The 17,675-nt window shown below is 32.1% G+C and overlaps 1 protein-coding gene across 3 annotated transcripts in view; it reads right to left on the bottom strand.

The window, feature by feature from the left end:
- LOC139525464 (importin-4-like) overlaps positions 1-17,675 on the bottom strand; it is a 371,591-nt gene that overhangs the window by 223,799 nt on the left and 130,117 nt on the right. For all 3 annotated transcript variants that reach the window (XM_071320816.1, XM_071320818.1, XM_071320817.1), the window contains exon 10: positions 3,983-4,066. In XM_071320816.1, the coding sequence (XP_071176917.1) occupies positions 3,983-4,066 (84 nt within the window). The remainder of the gene's footprint in view (positions 1-3,982; positions 4,067-17,675) is intronic.

The raw sequence follows: 17,675 nt of genomic DNA, 5'->3' as shown, positions 1-17,675 counted from the left end.
ATCTAACTAGTTCGTGCTTGTGTCAATTTCTTTAATCCAGTCATGTTTTTTTGTACCAATTTGTTCCACGATTCTTGCGTTTTGGATATCATTCACAGTCGAAGTTTCCTGACACAGTCATCAATTAAAAAAAATACGTATAATCTACTGAATCACATTTGTAACATACCGCAATTTGCGTTTTTGGACACAGCGTTTTACTCGTAACTCGAATATTTCATACATGCTCTTCTCGTAATCTATCTTAATTCTCGGTAGATGATGTTGTCATCAGAGACCAGCACAATATGTCAACTTGATCATTTTCGTTAGATTACTCGAAGAAATACAAAACCGAAATTTAAAAGAGGAAGTTTTGAATGAAACGAAATAATCGAATGTTCCCGGTAACTGACATGAACAAAATCCAGAAATCATATTTTTTTATTAAATGAAAAAAATCGGGGCGGGCGGGGATGAAAATCTATCAATTAATCTTAATTGGCCTTACTAAGATTTATGAAAAATGGTTAAAAATTGACTGAGTCTGTTGCAAAACTTTTATTTCGTGTACTAAATCGAGTTGACTTAACCACGTGCGGCCTTTAAAAATAAAGAGGCTGGTCACTACTCTGCAGGTGCGTATATAGCAGTGATCAGACAAAAAATCACTCAGCTGTGAAAAAAGGCGTGCGGCCTTGACATAAAGTAAAGGTTCACTTATAACCTGAGCAAGCCCAGGATTATGATATCAAATATTCAAGATAATAACTAATAAAGGGCTGCTCTTTAGCGCATGATACGCCTGTTTTAACTTGTCTTTTATGCTTTAAATGAATGTATATGATCAACTAGAAATATATATACAAATCAAAAGGGATGTTACATTAATATATTCACCAAAGTTTCATAAAATCCCCCTTTTTTAAGTATAAAAATTCATTACTCCAGAAAACGTAAAATCTAAAATTTATAAAAATGGAAAGGGAGATTATGTCAATAGATATTAACAGTTTATCAAAGTTGCATAAAATTTTGTAAAAGTGTTAGTTATTGTCCCAAAATTGGAAAATCCCCCCTTTTTTAAGCATAAAAATTCATAACACGGAAATTTTTTATGTAAAATCTGAAATTTATAAAAATTGAAAGGGAGCTTACATCAATAGATATAAACAATTCACCAAAGTTTCATGGACATTGGTGAAAGCCTTTTTAAGTTATTGTCAGAAGTGTTGAAAATCCCCCATTTTTTTATGAAAAAAGCCCCATAAATCCAAAACTTAAAATCTGAAATTTATAAAAATTGAAAGGGAGCTTACATCAATATATATAAACAATTCACCAAAGTTTCATGGACATTGGTGAAAGCCTTTTTGAGTTATTGTCTGAAGTGTTGAAAATCCCCCTTTTTTTATGAATAAAGCCCCATAAATCTAAAACTTAAAATCTGAAATTTATAAAAATTGAAAGGGAGCTTACATTAATAGATATAAACGATACACTAAAGTTTCATGGACATTGGTGAAAGCCTTTTTGAGTTATTGTCTGAAGTGTTGAAAATCCCCCCTTTTTTATGAATAAAGCACCATAAATCCAAAATTTAAAATCTGAAATTTAAAAAAAAAACGAAAGGGAGCTTACGTCAATAGATATAAACAATTCACTTAAGTTTCATGGAAATTGGTGAAAGTGTTTTTGAGTTATTGTGCTCTAAATGCTTTAGTTTTTGAGATAAAAGCATAAAAAATGTTTACTTTTCTACATTGGCTAAAGGTATAGGGGGTGGGTTGAGATATCATTTTTTTGTCTGTCCCAAGTCAGGAGCCTCTGGCCTTCTTGTATTTTTTATAATTTTAGTTTCTTGTGTACAATTTGAGGTTTAGTATGGCTTTCATTATCACCGAACTAGTATACTGTGAAAGTACTTTAATTTGTGGGTATCAATTTTCGTGGTTTGAGCAATATTTACATGTTCGTGGGTTTTTTAATTCGTGGATTTTAGTTTTCTAAAAAAAAAATTGAAAAATTAAAGCCTTTAAAAATGAAGGTTACAAATAGTCTGGATTGAAGGAAATTGCAAAGTAAACATTGACCAGTGTAAATCATAGTGATAACACTAATTAACCCATGATAAAGGGGCCGTGATAAAGTGATCAACAGATTAAAGACCATCAAAGGTGTTAATTAGGCCATAAACATGTCACCTAAAGAAAACAGTAACATAAACAAATGCTATAAACATATCTTGAATTGTCAAATAATTCTTATCAAAATCAAGCCCACCATGAAATTATTAATTCCCATATGTACAAGAACTATGAGGATATCAAATGAACACTTTATTCAACTAGCATATCAATACCGGAAATCTGACTTACATCGATCAACCAGATACTCCACATGGCACAGCTTTATACGACCGCAGAGTTCGAACCCTGAACATTGGGGCAAGTATGGACACAACATTCAAGCTTGATACAGCTCTGAATTTGGATTGTGATTAAATATTTGACACAACACAGGTTTCTGACACATAATGAATGTGGTCTAAGAACTTGAACTTAAAAACTTTCAATTTTAAATTGGACATTACCTATTATGGTCCAATATCCAAAATCTAAATACATGGTTAGATTTAGCATATCAAACAACCCCAAGAATTCAATTTTTGATGAAATCAAACTTAGTTTAATTTTGGACCCTTTGGACTTTAATGTAGACCAATTTGAAAAGGGGACCAAAAATGAAGAATCTACATACACAGTTAGATTAGGCATATCAAAGAACCCTTATTATTCACTTTTTGATGAAATCTAACAAAGTTCAATTTTGGACCCTTTGGGCACCTTATTCCTAAACTGTTGGGACCAAAACTCCCAAAATCAATCCCAACCTTCCTTTTACGGTCATAAACCTTGTGTTTAAACTTCATAGATTTCTATTGACTTTAACTAAAGTTAGAGTGCGAAAACTACAAGTCTTCAGAGGACGACGATGAGGACGACTACGCAGACAACGATGCCAACGTGATACCAATATACGACCAAAAAATTTTCAATTTTTGCGGTTGTATAAAAATATTTTTATGAGAATAAAAAGATCAAAAGTTGTACAGTTTCAGTTATTAAAGACCAAATGGGTATAATCCTGCATGCAGTTGCAGTTCTGTGACTGCTATTAAATTATTCTCAGATTTGGCGTTGTTCAATATATTCTCTAGATCATATCAGTAGTCAAACCTACCGATGGGGATCTTTCCATGTCTTGATTTCTTTTATTTCGTTGGACACTTAAATTCGTGGATAAAGTCATCCACGAAAACCACGAAAATTGTTACCCAATGAATAAAAGCACTTTCACAGTATATATTTGCTTATGGGCCAGCTGAAGGACGCCTCCAGGTGCGGAAATTTCTCGCTGCATTGAAGACCTGTTGGTGACCTTCTGTTGTTGTCTGTTCTATGGTCGGGTTGTTGTCTCTTTGACACATTCCCCATTTCCATTTTCGATTTTATTTAACCCCTATGTTCTATTTTTAGCCATGGAGGCATCTTTGTTGATGGATCAAAACCTTTCAGAGGTAATTTTTTTGAAAGAGTTTACAAAGACAAACGACGATGACGACGATGACGGACACCAAGTGATGGCATAAGCTCTCATGGGGCTCTTTGTCCCAGGTGATCTAAAAAAAAGTCTGGAAAACTGATTTGCCACACTGACAGAGGAACAGTCAGACAGACAGGAATGCAAACCTAGAGTCCCCTTCAACTTTGTTGATAGGGGTACTAAATAAACATAGGCTGGAGCAGATTGTATAACATTTTTTGTTATCCATGGTCTTTTTAGCCCCTTTCATAGAAAAATTCAGGGGAAGTATCTAGAATAAATCAACCTGAATATTCAATTGTCAACTTGGAGAAATCGACACAGGAATACTATAAGATACCATACCTCCTTATATTTGTTATTTTGCTTAACAACTTGCTAAATTTATCAACCTTACCTTCTTCTTCAGTTTAATTAATGTGGCCATAAATGACATTCCCTTAACTCTCACTTTGTCTTCCAAGATATCATTAGCTGCAGTCTGAAAGTAAGTATGTTCATATCTATAAGTTTACATCAGATTGCATTTGGAAAGTAGGCAATACAAAGGGTTTATTGGTCAAAATTCTGAAAATTCATTAAAACATAATAACAAACAAACCTACCACAAGTTCTTCAAAATATTTAAAAAAAAAAATGAAAAAAAACTATATTCATACAATATTTCCCAAATAAGAATATGATGCACTATCTCTTTTTAACAATGAAAACCAGATGCTCCGCAGGGTGCAGCTTTATACGACTGTAGAGGTCAAACCCTGAAAAGTATGGACACAACATTCAAGCTTGATACAGCTTGATACAGCTCTAAATTTGGGTTGCGATTAAAAAATTGACACAGCAAAGGTTTCTGACACAGAATTGATGTGGTTTAATGAACTTAAGTATTTTTTTTGCTTTTGAGCAATACACTATGCTGTTGAATATTAATCCCTTCAAAAAAAAATATTTCCCCCCTCACCCTTTCCCTTATTCCAATAATAATCTCAATTCAAATTTCTAATGGAGTTGGCGACATACAGTCATGGTTAAAATAATATTATTCAACAGTAACTTCTAAAAAAATTTACAGCTACACATCTCAAGACAATCATCATTTCTTAATACATAATTTTCAAGCAGTGTAAGGGAGGTAATCAAGTATTAAAGGGAAATTCCGCTATTTTTTACTTATCATCTAATTATGTTCATCTTAACATAAAAAACACATTTGCAAAGTTTTAAATTTATATTCCTTCTAATAACGGAGAAAATCAAGTATTTGTAACTTTTTTGGTTGAATTCTCGAGTGGGTCGTGACGTATTAGCCCGATTTATTGAATTCTGGGAAAAAATAAAATCTGTTTAACTCTTATAGCTTATCGACAATATACGTAATTAAAAGCGCACAGCTGACAAATGGTCGAAGTTATGAACCACAATATAAGAATGAACGAAAATGAATATGCATATACCGTTTTGTATTGATTGAATTAAACTCCTATAAAATTATCTCTAGTAAATGTTTTTGAATAAATTTAATTAATTATTGTTGAGATTTTTTTCATAAAATATTTATTGAACATTTTTACTGATATTGAACTGAAAATATTTCAGTTCTATTTACCGTTATTGTTTTGATAATCATTTCAATGCAACTAATGTGTGAGCAGAGTGTGTATATTATTTTGTAAAGGTCACTGTATATTTCTCGGCTTGAGGTCAATTCGTTTACCTTGTAGCTATTTAGCCGCAGGTGTGAGTTCAAGCGTACACAGGTATAAATGTTGTTATTTGGAAAGGATAAACAGAAAGGATTAGAAAAAGTATGCTGTCACGATGTTAATACACTAAGATTTAATACACGATGAGAATAAAGATACAATAATTAAATTGTGTAAATTAATTGAAAATAAAATTCAGATTCGTAATTCGGAAAGTGTATAAAAATAAAAGGAAACAATTTTTGATTACTTTCTTAGCGGCAATTGGCGTAAAGATTCAAATATGAAGCAAAAAATAGTAGTTTTAATCTTCTATAAAAACTAAATGCAATATTACCCAATTTGATATACCATTGTACATCTGTTTGATATCATTGACTTTACCGGAATTTCTATACTTGTATTCAAATCTGGCTGTGTTTAAATGCTAATAAAACTATTGCAATTTTAAAGTTTTTAATTGACAAAAAAATACAACATACAACATGCATGATTTTTTCGGTACGTCTAAACACTGCTAAGGACTCCTTAGTGCACTAAGGACTAGAAGGAGTGCTGTTGTGTGTATTATTTTTACATATTATGTTAGAGATTGATATTTCATGCATAAATTTCAAATTTTATAGAAAAATAATCATAAATAAACAAGATATTCAACATTATTTAGGCACGTGCCCGTTTTGCTTTGATATGCCGAAAATCAATGAACCGTTTGACACGTGCCAAATGACAAAACAATTCATTAAACAATCATAATCTTTTTATTTTAGGTAATAAACAATTGTATCTAAAAAATGTATGCTTAATATTTATAATTAAATGTGTTGTTCTTATGAAAAATGATTACAGAACAAATAATTTTGTTTTTGTTTTACTTCTTTCCCGACAAAGTTATTTGCCACAGGTACACGACTTTGATGTGCGCCTACTAAATGACTAATAAGTTAGAGTGTGGTCAGCTTGTTATGTAAGAGATATGAAGACAAAATAAATATATATATTGATAAGTGTTTTGTTTTTATTTTAATTTCGACAAAGATGCGTGTATATATACAAATGGTTTCACTAAAACAATACGATGGAATTGAGAAAGAGAAAATTATGTGTCGTTCTTGGGGTTTATCCAAACCACTAGTTTTCAACCAGCTTGATATTTGTTTACAAAGGCTTCATACGGTACTTATTTGTTTGTATATGTCTACATTTTATTATTCTTCTAAAAGTAAAAGAAGTTAAAAAAATCATTTCCCGATTTTAAGTCAGATTAAGTTTCATTTTCAAATATATAAAAGAGACAAATATTTTAAAAATGTTCCACACTTTTTAGTACAGTATTCACAATTTTTTTTTCAGTATGTGTAAATTTAGAGCTAAAGATATAATTCTGACAGAGAAAGAGAATGCTTCGTATGAATGCCTTGAAAATATGCCTTTACCACATGATGTGTAAATAATTACTTTTTGTAATGCAATAAAATCAGAATATTTAAACCTAAATATATCACGCGAAAAAAAGAAAAAGCCGACAGAAATATTTTCAACTATAATTTCTTTAAATCTACTTTTCTTAAAGAAGAACAAGTATCACAGGCACTTGTCTCAGAAAAGGTATATAGGAATTTTTTTTCTGAGACAAATGCCTGTGGCAAGTATGTCAGAAGGAAATCCGATTTGTATTGTTTTTAACAAATTGTCTGCTTAACATATCGTACGAAATAATTTATGAAATAATGACTATGTGCTATGCGCTTTACTCACTGTTGAAGGCCCGAAATATATTACTCAAACGGGTCATATATGAACTTAGTGTGTTGCATGTAGTAAAAATGCATTATCTTATTGGTTTCGTTTTGTCCAGTTATACATTTCTTAAAATGTCTTCATATATGAAAATAAATTTTGAACAGTGCACCATAAGAAACAAACTAAAGTGTTCCAGCTCCAAACCAGTCTATTGTTCAAACGAATGTCCGTCGTCGCCTGTCACCACATTAAAGCACGCTTGCAAGAAAAAATAAACAGAATAGAGATACGGGTACAAAACACATTATAGATAATGTGTCCGACCACCTGAAAAATAAAATTGGTTCAAGAGACAAAGAACGCTACGAAATATTAGATTAATTTTTCGGTACTACCGGGCTTATCACAGCCCGATAACAAGATTAATTTAATGTAAACGCAACAAGCATCTGCCGGTTATCCAAACTTCAACACGTACTTTAAAAAAATATATATATAAATGTGAATTAAATATCTATAGAAATTTGTATTTCAGTCACTTATTAATATGAACATCAAATAAAAATCCGACATTAGATATATTTCTCTGGTGACAAATTTATTATTTACAAGAAATATACACTTGAGAAAATACTTCTTCATTCAGATTTTTTTGTTAATAAAATTTCAACAACAATTCATTTATTAGTATCCAACTTTACCAAAAGGATTCCCGTGTAATCAATTAATATGTAATTTGACACGTGTCAAACGGTTCATGGATTTTCGGCATATCAAAGAAAAACAGGCACGTGTCTAAATAATGTTGAATATCTCCTTAATTTATTATTATTTTTCTATAAAATTTGAAATTTATGCATTAAATATCAATTTCTACCGTAATATGAAAAGAAATTGCATGTAACAGCTCTCCATCTAGTTCTTAGTGGCATGTTATCAGTCCTTAGTGCACTAAGGACTCCTTAGCAGTGTTTAGACACACCCTGATTTTTTTTTAGTTTCTTTTTAACATTTTATTCTTACATAATGAAATTCATTTGACAATCATTTACACTAACTTTTTGTGAAAAGAATATCAATTATCTAAGCTAAGGCATTATTTCTTTTGAGGATTTTTGAGGATTTTTTTTTAAATTCTATGATAATATTTGTGCAATGTTGAACATGATAGCCGTCATTAATCCAAATAAGTAATACAGTAGTTGTAATAAAAGTTATATTTTAGTCATGCATAACTGATATTGACGAATTTATAATAGTTCGTCCATACATCGTTGCTTATGAAACAATCATTATTAGTATACATGTAAGTTTCCTGACGTATAAAAGCCATTGAGGATGAGCTCCAGAGAAATCAGACTAGTAGCGTTTCGTTCGTTTGTTTGTTGGGAAAGGAGAGGAAATGCAACCGCTTGTACAGATAAACGACAGAATTACCATACAAGCATTTATAGTCAACACAATCAGAAAGAGTTCCCATCGTTAGACGGGGAATATGAAGGCTTCCAAGAATGAACAAGTGACATGTCTAACTCTGAACAGTTAGAAAACAGACTATTGACATCGACCGCTTGTTCTTAATATTTGAAACTGTATGCATATATATACGTTTACGTTTATGATATATATAGTGATGAGTTCTTCCGTCTGACAAAAACTAAATTCCTTCATGGTTATATCTTGCCATACGTTTATATTGGTTTGTAAGATGATTACTCACAATCGTTATTTGAAAATCCTGTTTGTGAGATGTAGATTCATTTCAATACAGAAATTTCGTCTATATATTTCACAAGTGTATAACACGGAGAAGCTCTGAAGGTCCATTACTCCCATTTTGTTTGGGTGTGAACCATCGATGTTTACAGCAATATCACGGTCCATTACTCCCATTTTGTTTGGGTGTGAACCATCGATGTTTACAGCAATATCACAGAATAAGATGATGATGGTAGAAAGAACTATGGGCGTCATGTGGCAAATATTACATGCATATCGGACATGGAGTTGTCAATCTGTATGAAAAGATTTCCAATACAACCATATTATTGAGAAGGAATGTTTACATGCTATACTCTCGTACTAGTATTAAAGGGTTCTTGTGGCGTTCACCTTAGACACACATCTTTTTAACGATGTTTAAAAAAAAGACAGAACCAATTTAATGTCATATTTCCCTATTTTTAAAATATAACTAAAAGTCTTTTATCTGACAAGAATACCCCTATTTAGCGAACAAGTAATTTATTCTTTTTTCTGTTATTGGATACCAAGAAAGAAAATAAATCCCGAAATTAATTTGAAACTTTGATACTCAAAAGTTTCCCAGCAAAATATTCACATTCCCTGGGGATAATTAGTGTTCGTCCAGTGGCATATATAACAATTGTGATGACGAATTACTTCCTTTGTTCGAGAACAATCTTATTGAAATATAAATCTGTGATTTTACTAGGTCCACAGCTTCAATGAACCAAAGCAAAAGTCATACATCGACCTGTATTTAAATCAAATTGGTTCTCTTCTTCTTCTGGTATACAATAATCTATCGACATTCGATGATTACATACTGTTGGCATACGTGGACTAGTCTATTTACAACACTTTTACCCCTATTTATTCAAAATATATGTTTTTTTCTTATGTTCAATGTATACATGTATATATTTTAAATTGCGCTATAGTTCCGTAACTTTCTATATATATATCCAGTCGTATAAACGAATCGTCGGCAAGTGCGTACATTTTTTTAAATCAATATTTCTGGTCTGTTCCAATCTGTCCTTCACTATTGACAATGACTATATATTACATTTTCCCAAATTCACCCTTGGAAAAAATATTTAAATAGATTTTAATTTCATCAAATCTTATTTTTTGGGTATTATTTATTTGTCAAAGCTAATGATAACAATGACCACTGCCCTTTCCTCGATCTTGATATCTATATCATAAACGGGAAGCTTAATACAAAAATTTATGATAAAAGAGATGATTTTTCATTTCCTATTGTTAATTATCCATTTTTAGATGGTGACGTTCCCTTGTCACCATCTTATGGTGTTTATATATCTCAACTTGTACGATTCGCTCGTGTATGTAACAATGTATTAGATTTTAGCGAGAGAAATTTATGTATTACTGAAAAATTATTACACCAGGGTTTTCGATATCACAAACTGGTCAAAACATTTACTAAATTTTATCACCGGTATAAGGAAATAATTCGTAAATATAACTCAACATGCAGACATCTTATACGTTCAGGTATTTCACATCCAAAATTTTATGGAAATATTCTTTATAAAGCACAAAAATGTCAGTATTCTCCTCAGAAACTAACAAAACCTTTAAATAGACTTATTAAAAGGGGATATAGTTACGATACTGTTGTCAGGTCATTAAAGATTGCATATTTTGGCTTTAACATTGATTCACTGATAGGGTCTTTGCATCGGAACTAAACACATTTATTTCTAAAAAAACAGTTGTTGGCATGACACGGGTTATGTTCTTCTCATATATTTTATGATAGTATGATACTAAACCCCTAACGGGAGGGATTGTACCTGATATTCATATGATGAAGACATAATCTTTCAATCAGTTTAATTGAGGTCTGGAGCTGGCATGTCAGTTAACTGCTAGTAGTCTGTTGTTATTTATGTATTATTGTCATTTTATTTATTTTCTTTTGTTACATCTTTTGACATCAGACTCGGACTTCTCTTGAACTGAATTTTAATGTGCGTATTGTTATTCTTTTACTTTTCTACATTGGCTAGAGGTATAGGGGGAGGGTTGAGATCTCATAAACATGTTTAACCCCGCCGCAATTTTGCGCCTGTCCCAAGTCAGGAGCCTCTGGCCTTTGTTAGTCTTGTATGATTTTAAATTTTAGTTTCTTGTGTATAATTCGGAGTTTAGTATGACGTCCATTATCACTGTACTATTATGCATATTTTAGGGGCCAGCTGAACCTACGGGTGCGGGAATTCTCGCTACATTGAAGACCCATCGGTTGCCTTCGGCTGTTGTTTGCTCTATGGTCGGGTGGTTGTCGCTTTGACATATTCACCATTTCCTTTCTCAATTTTATCTAAATTTAAAATCGATGGTGATCGCTTATCTAGCGGAATAAAACTTTAATATCTATGAATTTGAGCATTTTTATACAGAATGAATATAATATCAATTTTTGATTTTTTTGCGAACTCCCCAATAACCATCCCTTTGTAGTATGGAAACTTGTGGTGTAATTTCAGAGAGATTTATACACTTAAACAAGTTATTGACTGAAAACTACAAAAATGCTTATGTGGGTCCCTCATTCCTAAACCTATGGGACAATAACCCCCAAAATCAATCCCAACCTTCCCTTTTTGGTTATGAACATTGTGTAAATTTTTTATTGATTTCTATTTACTTATACTAAAGTTGTTATCCGGAAAACATCGGTCTTCGGACAACGCTGACAACGACGACAAAATCAAAATCTCTAACACATCAAACGAGTGGACAACAATTGTCATATTTCTGGCTTGTGACAAGAATTTTCTTCTGCAAAAAATGGTGGATTAAACCTGGTTTTATAGCTAGCTAGACCTCTTACTTGTATGACAGTTGTAAAAATATACTTTATATTGACAAAAACATGTAAACAAAATCAACAGTCAAAACAGGTAAAAATGTCAAAAATAGAGGTACATCATTCAAGGTTGTGTTACTATTCTTATTACTTCTTTTTATACCAGATAAATAATGTGTCTGCAGGGTGTTCTGCTAGTTATAATGCAAGGCAGAATTGATAATGCCTGTGACCTATGCCACCACAGAATTTACACAGTTTCAGTATCATGTGCCAGATTAAAACACATCTGCTCTCTTTGATTACAACAGAACGACTTTCAGGGCTATGTATTAGGAGACGTCAATTGATAAAGTAATTGACTGTTTTGCAACCTAACTGATATAGTTGTAGTTGATGTAATTGTTAAAATCAACTTTTAAAATTTGAGTTATCTTTCTTTTTCCATTATTGTTGTTGATTAACCAAATTTTGGACAAAGGAAGATAACTCCAATTCTAAAAATTAATTTTAACAATTACATCATTGATATTTTTAAAGTCATATGAAAAGAGTGAGTGATGAAAAATAAAGTTTATCCAATTCTTGAACCAATGCATGTATATATCATAAACGTAGTCCTATGTGCACGATTTTATCATTTTTAACGCAAATATATCGTACAATCGTCATTTTTTTTCTCTCTCTGTATGTTATGATTTAACAAATATGGCTGCTCATTAAATGCCGTGTTTTGAAGCCGAAGTTTACCGATTGTCACCTTAAAGTAAACTAATGACAAAAACTATGGATATTGAGCACTTGTTTAACATGTTTAACCAGATAATTGTTTATTTTAATGACAGATCCAGGAAGGTCACGCTCAGGTCACTATGCATAATGAAAATATATCAACGAATTGCTCCATGGGAGCTAGCAATTAAAAATAAGTAAACTTCTTCTAAATGTGGACAAATTAAAGAATTTTCCTCAGAAAAAAGTATATGTACATAAGTTGTAAAATAAAAACTATCCATTTAGTTATAAACTAGGTGTCGCTCACCTTGGTCTATGTGAATATTAAACAAAGGAAGCAGATGGATTCATGACAAAATTGTGTTTTGGTGATGGTAATGTGTTTGTACATCCTACTTTACTGAACATTCTTGCTGCTTACAATTATCTCTATTTATAATGAACTTGGCCCAGTAGTTTCAGTGGAAAATGTTAGTAAAAATTTACAAATTTTATGAAAATTGTTAAAAATTGACTATAAAGGACAATAACTCCTAAGGGGGTCAATTGACCATTTTGGTCAAGTTGACTTATTTGTAGATCTTACTTTGCTGAACATTATTGCTGTTGACAGATTATCTCTATCTATAATAATATTCAAGATAATAACCAACCAGATGCTCCGCAGGGCGTAGCTTTATACGACCGCAGAGGTTGAACCCTCAACGGTTGGGGCAAGTATGGACACAACATTCAAGCTGGATTCAGCTCTAAATTTGGATTGTGATTAAATAGTTGACACAGCATAGGTTTCTGACACAGAATGAATGTGTTCTAATGAACTTAAAATTTTTGTTTTCTCTTAGAGCAATTCACTATGCTGTTGAATATTAATCCTCTCAAAAAAATGTTTGAAGAAATTTTCTTTTTTATTTATGAAATTTCAAATGAGAAAAATTGAACCCAATTTTTTTAATCACATCCCCCTTTCCCTTATTCCAAAACTAATCTCAATTAAAATTTCTAATGGAGTTTGCAACAATAACTACTCATTTAAATACATCATAAAATATTAAGATGTAAAAAAACTGCTTGTTATCACTGAATGGTAAAGATTATTTTAATTTATCAGTTGGTAGTAAAAAGTGAATATACATTGTATATTGTATATAACAAAAATTTAAGTTGATTCTGGACAAAGAAAGATAACTCCAATTAAAAAAAATCTTGCTATTGCACAATATTTTGCAATTAGATATTTCTTGCTTACTATTCTGGACAAAGAAAGATAACTCTAATTAAAAAAAAAATGCAATTTCACAATATTGTGCAATTAGATATTTCTTGCCATTGCGCAATACTGTGCAATTGAAAAGACTTGCTATTGCACAATACTTAATATAATAATTTTAGATCCTGATTTGAACCAACTTGAAAACTGGGCCCATAATAAAAAATCTAAGTACATTTTTGGATTCAGCATATCAAAGAACCCCAAGATTTCAATTTTTGTTAAAATCAGACTAAGTTTAATTTTGGACCCTTTGGACTTTAGTGTAGACCAATTTGAAGACAGGACCAAAAATTAAGAATCTACATACACAGTTAGATTTGGTATATCAAAGAACCCCATTTATTCAATTTTTGATGAAATCAAACAAAGTTTAATTTTGGACCCCGATTTGGACCAACTTGAAAACTGGGCCAATAATCAAGAATCTAAGTACATTTTTAGATTCAGCATATCAAAGAACCTAACTGATTCATTTTTTGTCAAAATCAAACTAAGTTTTATTTTGGACCCTTTGGACCTTAATGTAGACCAATTTGAAAACGGGACCAAAAGTTAAGAATCTACATACACAGTCATGACAGTTAGATTCGGCATATCAAAGAACCCCAATTATTCAATTTTGATGAAATCAAACAAAGTTTAATTTTGGACCCTTTGGGCCCCTTATTCTGTTGGGACCAAAACTCCAAAAATCAATACCAACCTTCCTTTTATGGTCATAAACCTTGTGTTTAAATTTCAGAGATTTCTATTTACTTATACTAACGTTATGGTGCGAAAACCAAGAAAAATGCTTATTTGGGTCCCTTTTTGGCCCCTAATTCCTAAACTGTTGGGACCTAAACTCCCAAAATCAATACCAACCTTCCTTTTGTAGTCATTAACATTGTGTTTAAATTTCATTGATTTCTATTCACTTAAACTAAAGTTATTGTGCGAAAACCAAGAATAATGCTTATTTGGGCCCTTTTTTGGCCCCTAATTCCTAAACTGTTAAAACCAAAACTCCCAAAATCAATCCCAACCGTTCTTTTGTGGTCATAAACCTTGTGTCAAAATTTCATAAATTTCTATTAACTTAAACTAAAGTTATAGTGCGAAAACCAAGAAAATGCTTATTTGGGCCCTTTTTGGCCCCTAATTCCTAAAATGTTGGGACCAAAACTCCCAAAATCAATACCAACCTTCCTTTTGTGGTCATAAACCTTGTGTTAAAATTTCATAGATTTCCATTCACTTTTACTAAAGTTAGAGTGCGAAAACTAAAAGTATTCGGACGACGACGACGACGACGACGCCAACGTGATAGCAATATACGACGAAAATTTTTTCAAATTTTGCGGGCGGTCGTATAAAAACAGCAAAATTTCCTTAAAATTACCAATTCAAGTGCAGCAACCCAACAACGGGTTGTCTGATTCATCTGAAAATTTCAGGGCAGATAGATCTTGACCTGATAAACAATTTTAACCATGTCAGATTTGCTCTTAATGCTTATGTATTTGAGTTATAAGCCAAAAACTGCATTTTATCCCTATGTTCTATTTTTAGCCATGGCGGCCATCTTGGTTGGATGGCCTGGTCACCGGACAACTTTTTTAAAGAAGATACCCCAAAGCTGATTGTGCCCAAGTTTGTATTAATTTGGCCTAGTAGTTTCAGAGGAGAAGATTTTTGTAAAGGATTACTAAGATTTACGAAAAATGGTTAAAAATTGACTATAAAAGGCAATTACTCCTAAAGGGGTCAACTGACCATTTCAGTCATGTTGACTTATTTGTAAATCTTACTTTGCTGAACAGCAAAATTTCCTTAAAATTACCAATTCAGGTGCAGCAACCCAACAACAGGTTGTCCAATTCATCTGAAAATTTCAGGGCTGATCGATCTTGACCTGATAAAGAATTTTAACCCCATGTCAGATTTGCTCTAAATGCTTTGGTTTTTGAGTTATAAGCCAAAAACTGCATTTTACCCTATATTCTATTTTTAGCTGTGGCGGCCATCTTGGTTGGATGGCAGGGTCACAGACACATTTTTTTAAACTAGATACCCCAAAGATGATTGTGGTCAAGTTTGGATTAATTTGGCCCAGTAGTTTCAGAGGAGAACATTTTTGTAAAGGATTACTAAGATTTACGAAAAATTGTTAAACATTGACTATAAAGGGCAATAACTCCTAAAGGGGTCAACTGACCATTTTGGTCTTGTTGACTTATTTGTAAATCGTTGTTTGCTTAACATTATTGCTGTTTACAGTTTATCTCTATCTATAATAATATTCAAGATAATAATCAAAAACAGCAGAATTTCCTTAAAATTACCAATTCAGGGGCAGCAACCCAACAACAGATTGTCCGATGCATATGAAAATTTCAGGGCAGATAGATCTTGACCTAATAAACAATTTTACTCTGTCAGATTTGCTCTAAATGCTTTGGTTTTTGAGTTCTAAGCCAAAAACTGCATTTTATCCCTATCTTCTATTTTTAGCCGTGGCAGCCATCTTGATTTGATGGCCGGGTCACCGGACACATTTTTTAAACTAGATACCCCAAAGATGATTGTGGCCAAGTTTGGATTAATTTGGCCCAGTAGTTTCAGACGAGAAGATTTTTGTAAAAGATAACTAAGATTTACGAAAAATGGTTAAAAATTTACTATAAAGGGCAATAACTCCTAAAAGGGTCAACTGACCATTTCGGTCACCTTGACTTATTATAGATCTGACTTTGCTGAACATTATTGCTGTTTACAGTTTACCCTTATTTATAATAATATTCAAGATAATAACCATATAACGGCAAAATTTCCTTAAAATTGCCAATTCAGGGGCAGCAACCCAACAACCTGTTGTCCGATTCCTCTGAAAATTTCAGGGCAGATAGATCTTGACTTGATAAACAATTTTACCCCCATGTCAGATCACAACTTCTGATACAATTTACAAACTAGATACCCTAAGGAACATTCAGTTAAAGTTTGGAAGTATTTGGCCTAGTAGTTTCAGAGAAGATTTACGAAAAATGGTTAAAAATTGACTAATTGGCTGAAATTGATACAGCAGTTTCAAAGGAGAAGATTTTTTAAAGTAAGTCAACATGATGAACAAATTGGGAAAAAAGTCTTTAAAGGGCAATAACTCCTTAAGGGGTCAATTGACAATTTTGGTCAAATTGACTTAATTGAAGATCTTACTTTGCTGAACATTATTGCTGTTTACAGTTTATTTCTATCTATAATTATATTCAAGATAATAAACAAAAACAGCAAAATTTCCTTAAAATTATCAATTCAGGGGCAGCCACCCAACAACAGGTTGTCTGATTCATCTGAAAATTTCAGGGCAGATAGATCTTGACCTGATAAACAATATTACCCAACGTCAGATTTGCTCTAAATGCTTTGGTTTTTGAGTTATAAGCCAAAAACTGCATTTGACCCCTACGTTCTATTTTTAGCAATGGCGACCATGTTTGTTGATAGATCACAACTTCTGATACAATTTACAAACTAGATACCCTAAGGAACATTCAGTTAAAGTTTGGAAGTATTTGACCCAGTGGTTTCAGAGGAGAAGATTTTTGTAAAAGATTACTAAGATTTACGAAAAATGGTTAAAAATTGACTATAAAGGGCAATAACTCCTAAAGGGGTCAACTGACCATTTCCGTCATGTTGACTTATTTGTAAATCTTACTTTGCTGAACATTATTCCTGTTTACAGTTTATCTCTATCTATAATAATATTCAAGATAATAACCAAAAACAGCAAAATTTCCTTAAAATTACCAATTCAGGGGCAGCAACCCAACAACGGGTTGTCTGATTCATCTGAAAATTTCAGGGCAGATAGATCTTGACCTGATAAACAATATTACCCCCATGTCAGATTTGCTCTAAATGCTTTGGTTTTTGAGTTATAAGCCAAAAACTGCATTTGACCCCTATGTTCTATTTTTAGCAATGGCGACCATGTTTGTTGATAGATCACAACTTCTGATACAATTTACAAACTAGATACCCTAAGGAACATTCAGTTAAAGTT

This window comes from Mytilus edulis, chromosome 5 (assembly GCF_963676685.1).
Source record: "Mytilus edulis chromosome 5, xbMytEdul2.2, whole genome shotgun sequence".
Taxonomy (NCBI): domain Eukaryota; kingdom Metazoa; phylum Mollusca; class Bivalvia; order Mytilida; family Mytilidae; genus Mytilus; species Mytilus edulis.
This window is presented reverse-complemented; position numbering and strand designations above follow the sequence as displayed.